The 10,627-nt window shown below is 46.6% G+C and overlaps 1 protein-coding gene across 1 annotated transcript in view; it reads left to right on the plus strand.

Annotated features, from left to right (window-relative positions):
* The window catches only part of LOC135049799 (EF-hand calcium-binding domain-containing protein 4B-like), a 227,427-nt gene extending 222,919 nt beyond the window's left edge, over nt 1-4,508 (plus strand). Inside the window, exons 15-16 of the mRNA XM_063955674.1 lie at nt 953-1,029; nt 3,787-4,508. Of these exons, the coding sequence (XP_063811744.1) occupies nt 953-1,029; nt 3,787-3,877 (168 nt within the window). The 3' untranslated portion in view covers nt 3,878-4,508. The remainder of the gene's footprint in view (nt 1-952; nt 1,030-3,786) is intronic.
* Nucleotides 4,509-10,627: the final 6,119 nt, after the last annotated feature.

Below are 10,627 nucleotides of genomic sequence, written 5' to 3' on the forward strand. Positions count from 1 at the left end.
AAAATAGGATTTTAATTACCTACCGGTAAATCCTTTTCTCGTAGTCCATAGAGGATACTGGGCGCCCGCCCAGTGCTTCGTTCTTCCTGCAATGTTACTTGGTTAAGTAATGTTGGTTCAGCCGTTGCTGTTCCTGTTTCAAGTTTGGTTAGCTTGGCTTTCCTCTTGTTGTGTGTGCTGGTTCGGAATCTCACCACTATCCTTATCTATCCTTCTCTTACAGTATGTCCGTCTCCTCGGGCACAGTTTCCTAGACTTGAGTCTGGTAGGAGGGGCATAGAGGGAGGAGCCAGCCCACACTAACAAATTCTTAAAGTGCCCATGGCTCCTAGTGTACCTGTCTATACCCCATGGAACTAAAAGGACCCCAGTATTCTCTACGGACTATGAGAAAAGGATTTACCGGTAGGTAATTAAAATCCTATTTTTGTCATTTTGGGAGCGTGTCCATCACTCCCTGAGCAGCTGGGCAGCCCTCGGCTCACCTCCCCTCACTGAATAGATGCCGTGCGTGTACGCACAGCATGTATTCAGAGATCAATCGCTGCTTTGCAGAGCAGAGCAGTGGATGATCAAAGGATCCCCCAACTGTCCCCCACCCGTGGGACACAGCGGAGCAGTGTCCGAATAGCTGGACTGTCCTGCTGGAATTGGGACAGTTGGGAGGTATCCTATATGAATAATGCAGATGCATCATACTGGGCCAGGAAGGCCTTTATGCTTATGGAAGCATTGTCCACGATGGCAATGTTTTATAACCAGATCACTCCGTTCCTGTCAGTTGGCATCCTTCTCACCCTATAATACAGTGTCATGTTATTAATGCAGGCCCTGTCTGTGTTTACCTGATGCAGCATCTGATTATTTTAGGGTATGGGGCTCTATTATCCCTAGAAAAAGAAACCGATCAATTTACTAATACAATCCAAACTTAACATGACTCTTTTCCTAGGAGCACAAACTATTATTCAAAGAATGCAGTGCAGCATCCGGCATTAACATCATGGAATCACTGAGCCAGATGGTCAGGTGAGCACATGCTGTACCTGAGTGTTTCATTTATATATGTATTTTACATGTAATATAAGCTGTCCATGTTTTGTCTCCTGGGTACTTCCACATTGGTGGTTGCTAACAAACTCAAACATGATAAATCATGTTTCAGGTTTGTTACTATGCCTGATTTAGAGTTGTATTAAAGTAGACTAGTTTGAATGCAAGTGGTCCAACTGCAGGCCAAAGACCCACATTGCCAGACTATGGGGTAAATGTATGAGGCAGTGATAAGAGTGGAGAAGCTGCCCATGGCAACCAATCAGCATTGACGTAACATTTATAATTTGCATACTATAACATTATACAGAGCAGCTGATTGGTTGCCATGGTCAACTTCTCCACTGGCTCACTTCTCCACTCTCATCTCTGCTTCATACATTTACCCCTATGTACTGTATATGCAGTAACATATTGTCAGAATTACAGATAAGCGTAGATTGCAATTACGGACTCAGGCATCTTGTGAGCTGTGTCAAGGGCAGACCAGCCCAAGTTCAGCACAGTAGTGGTGTGCTCAAATTAATATAGTAGGCTTTTGGAAATGTGGCTTAGTAAGTATGGGTCTCATCTCCAGATGGCTTCTTTCCCTTCTTAAAATAGTTTAGTTACTGTTGAAGCTGGCATACAACAAATGTGTAAACAAAACAGAAAAATGGCACACAGTGCCAGGCTAGAGCCCTTCTGTCATAAATGTGAACATATCTCCAGTCTAGTCTGCACAAGGTAATTACTTACTGTATGGGGATATTTATCACAATCCGCCTCACAGATGTGGATAAGCAGGGCCGGCTCTACCACTAGGCAGCTTTAGGCGGCTGCCTAGGGGCGCCTGCTCCTGGAGGGCGCCACTGAAATCATCTAGCAAAAAACTGAAGGATGTCCCTGTATGCGGCCTCCTCCTTTTACACTGCGCTGGCTGCTGCTGCGGGTCTAATCAAGTGCAGCCGCCACTCTCAGGCTGTACCACATAGTGTCTCAGTGCTTCCTCTGTGCAGACATGAGTAACATCAAGTCATGTGAAGGCACATAGGATGTGGATGTAATTATGGCTCCCGAGGGGCACCCCCACGGCTGCTCCTCATAGCCCTGATGCACCTCTTGCAGGGGAGTTGTGGGATAGGGGGCACCGGGTTGAAGCTTTGCCTAGGGTGCATAGAGACCTTGCACCGGCCCCGTGGATAAGAGGTAATAAAATCGCCCAAACTCACAATGCGATCATTGAATACATCATAAGGATATATCACTTATCGCATGCAGAGACAGAGCTTGCAAGAAAGCTCAGTCCCTGCGAATCCTTTCCGTACACTTATTGGGGTATTTTTCGCAAAACAAACCCTGAGAATGTGCTACCCCCTCTTGCATTTACCGGGTGATCAGTGACCCACAGTGAGCACCTCATGACTATGATCATCTGATCACCGGCTTCTAGCTCTATGACCCCATCATCTGATGTCTGCTGTATACTGAGATGCCGGTTTACAGCAGACATCAAATGACTGGGTTCAAAGAACCGGAAGGTGGTGCTCAGATGACCGGAGTCACAGAGAAGTTTATACGTTTTCTTTTATATGGTGATCAGCTTGTGGTTTTATTAGACACGCATGGCTAATCACAGGCACCAGTTCCCAACTCTGCTCTGCCTGTCAGAGCAGAGATGGAGCCAGGGAACTGGATGGGACTGTGGATAACTCTATTTAAAGATGGTGTTGTTGTCGCAGGGCTCTCTGGTGCTTTTTAACAATTTATTTTTAGTAAATCTGAGCAGGTGGTATTTCCTAATACAAGTATTGAAAATGTGATCTGCTTACTATAAAAATGCAACTTAAAGAGTTTGGAGTAGTTTTTGATGAAAACTGCTCCAAAAGCCCTTTAATACATTTCAGTGAAAACACCCGTTTTCACAATATTTTAGTAAACATAATATTGATAAATACGGCCCTTAGTGAGATTGACCCCACAAAAAAATGTGTGCCTCCAAGGCAAAACAACATTAGTACTTAATAGCAGCAGCACCAATAGGCGTTTCTGTAATGGGTGCAATGTGTGCAGTGCACACGGCCCCTGGGTCCAGGAGGGACCCACACCACACACATTTTTAATACTTACCTTTCCGGAGTGAAACGCTGGGCGCTGTAGTCGTGTCGTAAATCACAGCCAAAATTGCCGCTGCGCTACCGCAGTATTAATTTTGGTCTCTGGAACATTGCCGGAGTCTACTGCGACGTACAGAGCCCCCTCCTCTGCTAAAATGCCCCTGAGCAGCACCCCTCTACTTATAAGTCAAAGGGGTCGATTCTATTCGGCAACTTAAGAATAGCGCCGGGAATTAGCTCCCGACGCTATTCAATTCAGCTGCTAGTGACCCGCAATTGTCGGGAATTCTTCTCTCATCCCCGGGGGATGAGAGAAGAAACCCGACAAAAGTGCTGCCTCGCGGCTGGCGCGAGGCTGAATCTGTCGGGAATCAGCATTGCCGCGGGTAGTTAAGTCGGAGAATGCCCGTTCTCCCGACAAAACTACCTGTTAAGTCGGCGAGAACGGGACATCGCCGACTTAACTGGAGCTGAATTGAATAGCGTCGGGAGCTAATTCCCGGCGCTATTCTTAAGTTGCCGAATAGAATCGACCCCAAAGATACATAAAGCTTGATGAGAAACTACTAGTGCAGGGAGCTCAAGCAGCCATTCCATTTTTCTGGTTGAAATGTCTTTCCTTCTATTTCTCCAACAGATCCCTAAAGGAGCATGAAGATGATATGAAAAATAATGTGGTAACAATAAGAAGATCAATAAGTCCAAAGAAAACAAGTTGTTGCATGTAAAATCTTAAAGAATCCACCGTTTACAAAAATCAATCAATCAGGTTGAACAGGTTAAACCAGAGGTTCCCAAACTGTGTGCCGTGGCTCCCTGGGGTGGCTCGGGACACTTGCAGGGGTGCCCTGTGTTGGTGGTCCAGGACCAATTCAAATTATTCATGGTCAATATAATAGGCAAAACCAGTGCTGGTGGCTGCCAGTCATAAAATATGTGGCCAAACAGAAGCAAATCTTGTCCCTCACCACACAACTGACCCTAAGGATGACATATAAACGCCATCTACTTAATGTAATATTTCTTTCTAAATTTCTCAATAAGAAAATTTTGGCCTAGGGGTGCCGTGAAAACATTTCTGATATTCTAGGGCGCCGTGATTCAAAAAAGTTTGGAAACCACTGGGTTAAACATTTGCTGCCAGTTTGAGGCATACATACTGTACTTATTAATCCTAGATTTATGATTTGGGGTAATAATATTTTTTTTTACTGTAAGAAATGTATAGTGAAACTGAAAATACAGTATGTGTTGTTTTGAAAAAGTGTTAATTAAAGACGTAAAAAAAACATATCTCTTGTGGGTGCACTTTCAAAATTCATAAAGAAACTCAATTAAAAAAAAAGAAGAAACACCAAAGACGTAAGATTTTTTCTATTGTTATCCACATACTGTATGTTAAAATATAACAAGTGCAACAGAATGAAATGAAACAGGAAAATAAGCAGCTTATGTACTGCACTGAGCCTGCTTGCTTACTGTGTTTATAATATACTAGATACTAGCCTGTCAAAATGACGGAGCTACTGGGAGCCGGAGCTCTGTCATGCTGAGGTGTGGGTGTGTAGAGGTGTGTGTGTTTGTTTGTGTGTGGGTAAGCGCAGAACCGGCGCTAGCCTCTCAGCAAAGGGATGCAGTGCAGGGAGGCGCCAAACTGAAGAGGCGCTCAGCCTCTCCCTGCTGCTGCCAACTGCCGCTGCGCCTGTCACACTGGATGACAGGTAGCGGCACTGGCAGCTTGCAGCGCGGCTCCCACCCCCTCCTCCTCCCCAGAGAGTGCATGCAGTGTGCGGCCTCAACTCACACACAGCGCCGCTGACATCCCGAGCTGCTTAGCGGGTTGGGGGCATGGCCTAATTGAGGGAGCCGTGACCACGCCCCTTTCTGAAATGGTTTTTTTTTTTAAAGTCTTTGCAGTACAGTACAGGGTGGGTGCAGTGCCTGATCCCTGAGCCCCCAGTCCCCAGCCAGGGTCAATTTGAGGGGGGAGTGTAATCACTGTGATCACAATCCTCCCACCCACCGATATAGGAACACACAGTGGATCAGCAATAACAGCAGCCTGTCTGCCTCACTGCAGCACAGCACACTGCAGCATGTGCTGTGCTGCCAAGATGAGAGCTGCTGCTGCTGCTGCCTAGTAAGGTGGGAGTGCAGCAGACCAGGACCCCCTCCGGGCCCCTCCATCAGTCCCAGGCCCAAGTAATTAGTACCCGTTCCCTCCCCCCTGTAAATGACAACATCCTAAAGAGCCACTGGAGTAACGGAGCCTGCGAGAAACCGGAGGAGAAGGGAGAGGAGGAGCAGCGCCCGAGCCGGACACTGCTGTGCGGTGTAATGTGACTAACGGACACTACTGTGCAGTGTAATGTGACTGACGGACACTACTGTGCAATGTAATGTGACTGACGGACACTACTGTGTAGTGTAATGTGACTGACAGACACTACTGTGCAGTGTAATGTGACTGACAGACACTACTGTGCAGTGTAATGTGACTAATGGACACTACTATGCGGTGTAATGTGACTAGCGAACACTACTGTGCGGTGTAATATGACAAACGGACACTACTATGCGGTGTAATGTGACTAGCGAACACTACTGTGCAGTGTAATGTGACTGACGCACATTACTATGTGGTGTAATGTGACTAACGGACACTACTGTGCAGTGTAATGTGACTGACGCACACTACTATGCGGTGTAATGTGAATAAGGGACACTACTATGCGGTGTCATGTGAATAAGGGACACTACTGTGCAGTGTAATGTGACTAACTGACACTACTGTGCAGTGTAATGTGACTGACGGACACTACTGTGCAGTGTAATGTGACTGACGGACACTACTGTGCAGTTTAATGTGACTAAAGGACATACTATGCGGTGTAATGTGACTAGCGAACAATACTGTGCAGTGTAATGTGACTAGTGAACATTACTATGCGGTGTAATGTGACTAACGGACACTACTGTGCGGTATAATGTGACTAATGGACACTTCTATGAGGTGTAATGTGACTAGCGAACACTACTGTGCGGTGTAATGTGACTAGCGAACACTACTGTAATGTGAATTGGTACTATTCCGTGACCCTTATATTTTTGGCACTTCCCCTGCTGAGGGAAGTGGCACGTGTAAAAGGGTGCCCTACCTGGCGCAAAGTGTAAAAGGGTGCTCTACCTGGAATAATGTGTGACTGGCTCTACCTGGTGCAATATGTAAAAGGGGGCTGTATCTGGCGTAATGTATACAGGTTGAGTATCCCATATCCAAATATTCCGAAATACGGAATATTCCGAAATACGGACTTTTTTGAGTGAGAGTGAGATAGTGAAACTTTTGTTTTTTGATGGCTCAATGTGCACAAACTGTGTTTAATACACAAAGTTATTAAAAATATTGTATTAAATGACCTTCAGGCTGTGTGTATAAGGTGTATATGAAACATAAATTAATTGTGTGAATGTAGGCACACTTTGTTTAATGCTCAAAGTTATAAAAAATATTGGCTAAAATTACCTACAGGCTGTGTGTATATGAAACATAAATGCATTATGTGCTTAGATTTAGATCCCATCACCATGATATCTCATTATGGTATGCAATTATTCCAAAATACGGAAAAATCTGATATCCAAAATACCTCTGGTCCCAAGCATTTTGGATAAGGGATACTCAACCTGTATAAGCGGCACTACCTGGCGTAATGTATACACGTGGTACTACTGTGTGGCGTAATTGTTGACTACTCTGCGTCATAATTATTTTACGCCCCTATATTTTATGTAATTTTTTTATGACCCTATATTTATGGATCTTGGGGGTTTACAGCTCTGAGGATGAGATCGGTCACATTTATATTTGTAGAAAGGCACAAAATTGATAGTTTGCATGAGTGCGCCGAACACCCTAGCACCGGCCCTGGGTATGCGTGCCTGAATGGAGCAACACTTGAATTGCTTCGTCAGGTGCCATCTAGTGGCCGCCGGCACACCACAGATGTGAGGAGCACTGTTAGCCTTTAATGATCTAGGATTTGCTTACCCTTACAACTTCTACATCCTGTTGGTGATTCTGTAAATGTGCCAAATATATGCAGAGAATATGCTTATCTGGTTACATGAAAGGACAGCCTCAAATAACTACCCAGAGCTGGATGAGAACCTCATGGGTCTTTATAATATTTGTTGGTTTGGGATCCAGCTAGTCCAATCCATACATATCCAAAACATACTGTACCCCTAAGTTCTGAGTCTGATTAGCGAGCTTCCTAAATATAACAGCTGAGAGCAGCAGGTACACTATCCTAGTATTTCAAGCTTTAGCGATTTTATTGATATAATTATTAACATTTGTTAGTTACCGTAGGACACTGTTTATTTAAGCTAATTATACATCACACAAAAGAAAATGAAAATGGTCAGAGGAGCTTAAAAAGCTAAAGGTGTGTACACACGGCGAGATCCTTGCTATGTCCGATTTTGACTATGCGATTTCCCTTCAACTCCCCCAGAGCCCAGATAGCACAGATAGTACAGATTTTGACTATGTACGGTTTTGACTAAGTGCCAATTTCGACTATACTTTGTTATAATTAGTACACTAAGGCTCCTTTTGGTGTGAGTAAACAAACTGTTAATTATCTCCTTCATTGAAGAATAATTTTTTTTTTAGATAAAGGGGGGTATTCCATTTAGCAGGGGTAATTTGCCACGGTTAATTGGTTCACCGGGGGGCTACCCTAATAGCACCGATAGCCAGCACTCATCGTGGATTGGTTTCGCCTGCCTCAGAAGCCAAATCCCTGATAAGTGACTAATTCTGGAGCGATAAGTGGTGTGAAAATACATAGGTTTGCAGCTTTTCACGGAACCCTATGTGGTATATTCAATTGAAGTCGAAAGCTGCCGTCTGTCGTTAAGACGGCAGTTTTCGACTTTTTTACGTCGGTAGGGGTTTCGACCTATTCAGTATAACCCCAAATTATTTGACAAGTCGAGGAATTCAACTTGTCAAAAAGCACGTGGATCAGCGGAATAGCTACCAATCCGCGTGCTTGTGTCGAAAACGGGGCACAGGTTTTGGCCCCCTTTTCGACCATCTCAATTCGACTTTAAAAAAGTCGAAGTGAGATGTGGGAGCAGAGACGGGGACAGCCACGGGCAATCAGACGGGGAGAGCAGCACCGGAGGATGTCACAGCTGCCGCTCACAGCAGCGTCCACCCGGTTCCAGCAAGCGAGACCTTGGTTGCTGGAGCTGGGTGGACGCTGCTGTGAGCGGCGGCTGTGATTCAGGGCCGCGGAGAGGAGGGACGTGGAGAGGAAGAGAGATGAGGGGGGGGGGACAGGGGAGAGCCGCGGGCAGATGGTGGGGAGCAGCGCTATATAGCCGCTGCTGTAGCGCTGCTCTCCCCGGTCTGCCAGCGGCTCTCCCCCGTCTAAGCTCCTGCATCTCAATTCGACTTTTTTTTAAGTCGAATTGAGAATGTATTGAATAGCCCAGGTTGGATCCATTCCGACAAATGAATGTCTGAATAGATCCGACTTCAATTGAATATACCCCTATGTATTTTCGCAAGAAAAACAGGGCAATGTACTTTACCGGTGAAAAAATATTGGTGATGAAAAAAACTAAAAATTTTTTATCTGCGGCATTATCGCAGCTAAGTAGACAGCTGGGAGGTATGGCTGGTGTGTGCTTATATAACTCTGCAATATCAACACCTGAACACTAATAATTTCCAACACAGGCGGTAATTCAGACCTGATCGTAGCAGCAAATTTGTTAGCAGTTGGGCAAAACCATGGCCCTCATTCCGAGTTGATCGCACCAAGCAACTAATCTTCGCCTATGGGGAGTGTATTTTAGCATAGCAGGGCTGCGAACACTTGTACAGCCCTGCTATGCTAAAAAAGTTTCACACAAAACAAGACTAGCCCTAGACCTACTTACCCTGTGCGTCGGATCCAGCGATGCAGGTCCCGGCTTTGATGTCAGACATCCGCCCTTCATTCGCCTGGACACGCCTGCGTTTTTCTTACCATTCCCCGAAAACAACTGGAAACGGCGAGTATCCGCCCCGGAACGCCTCCCGCCTGTCCATCTTCTTGCGATCGCCGCGGCGATCACATTTGTCGCTGGCGGCATCGTTGCCCGGCAACGCCACGTGTGCACAATGCATCCGCCGCGCATGCGCATTTCCAACCCGTTTGCACCGCAGCGAAGAACCGCTGCATGCAAACGGGTCGGAATGACCCCCTATGTGCACTGCAGGGGAGGCAGATATAACATGTGCAGAGAGAGTTAGATTTGGGTGGGGTGTGTTCAAACTGAAATCTAAATTGCAGTGTAAAAATAAAGCAGCCAGTATTTACCCTGCACAGAAACAATATAACCCACCCAAATCTAACTCTCTCTGCAAATGTTATATCTGCCCTACCTGCAGTGCACATAGGGGGTCATTCCGAGCTGATCGTAGCTGTGCTAAATTTAGCACAGCTACAATCAGGCACTCAGACATGCGGGGGGGACGCCCAGCACAGGGCCGGCCTCCCCGCAGAAATGCAATAGCATCGCACAACGGCGATGCTTTTGCATTTGAGGAGTAACTCCCGGCCAGCGCAGCTCCTGCGGCTGGCCGGGAGAACCTCTTCGATGCCCGGGTTGCAGCGGCTGCGTGTGATGTCACGCAGCCGCCGCAGCCCGTCCCCCAACGGTCCGGTCACGCCTGCGTTGTCCATACTGTGCCCCCTAAATAGCGGCTTAACACCGCCATCCAGCCCCCTCCCGCCCAGCGACCACCTCTGCCTGTCAATCAGGCAGAGGCGATCGGTAGGCAACCTTCAGCCGTCTGGCATGCGCCGGCGCATGCACAGTACTGACCCAAACGCACTGCTGTGATAAACTACAGCGTGATCGGGTCAGAATGACCCCCATGGTTTTGCCCAACTGTTAACAGATTTGCTGCTACGATCAGGTCTTAATTACCCCCACTATGGGGGCCTTGGTGGCCTATTAATGGTGAGCAGTGCTTAAAGTGGTCCTAGGGAGGTGGTGGAACTCACAGCCCCCCCCCCCCACCGCCCGTGCGCCTGAGGCACGCACCACACAAAGGGGCGTGGTCTCAAAAAGAAAGGGGCATGGCCACCCAGTAGTATCTCCAATTCAAATTACGCCACACAGTAGCACAATCCTATTCACATTACACCACACAGTAGTGTCCCTTATTCATGTTATGACACACATTAGTGCCCCTTATACAGAAAGCCCACAGTAGTAGCACCCCAAATACACATAATGCCCACAGTAGTAGTGCCCCTTATACAATTCCCACTGTAATGGTAGTGCCCACAGTGGTAGTGCCCCGTTTGTAGAGCCTATAGTATTGGTGCCCCTTATGCAGTGCCCCTTATGAAGTGGACCTTATGCAATGCCCTCATTAGTAGTGCCCCCATGTAGTAATACCCCCA

This window comes from Pseudophryne corroboree, chromosome 2, assembly GCF_028390025.1.
Source record: "Pseudophryne corroboree isolate aPseCor3 chromosome 2, aPseCor3.hap2, whole genome shotgun sequence".
NCBI classification, from domain to species: domain Eukaryota; kingdom Metazoa; phylum Chordata; class Amphibia; order Anura; family Myobatrachidae; genus Pseudophryne; species Pseudophryne corroboree.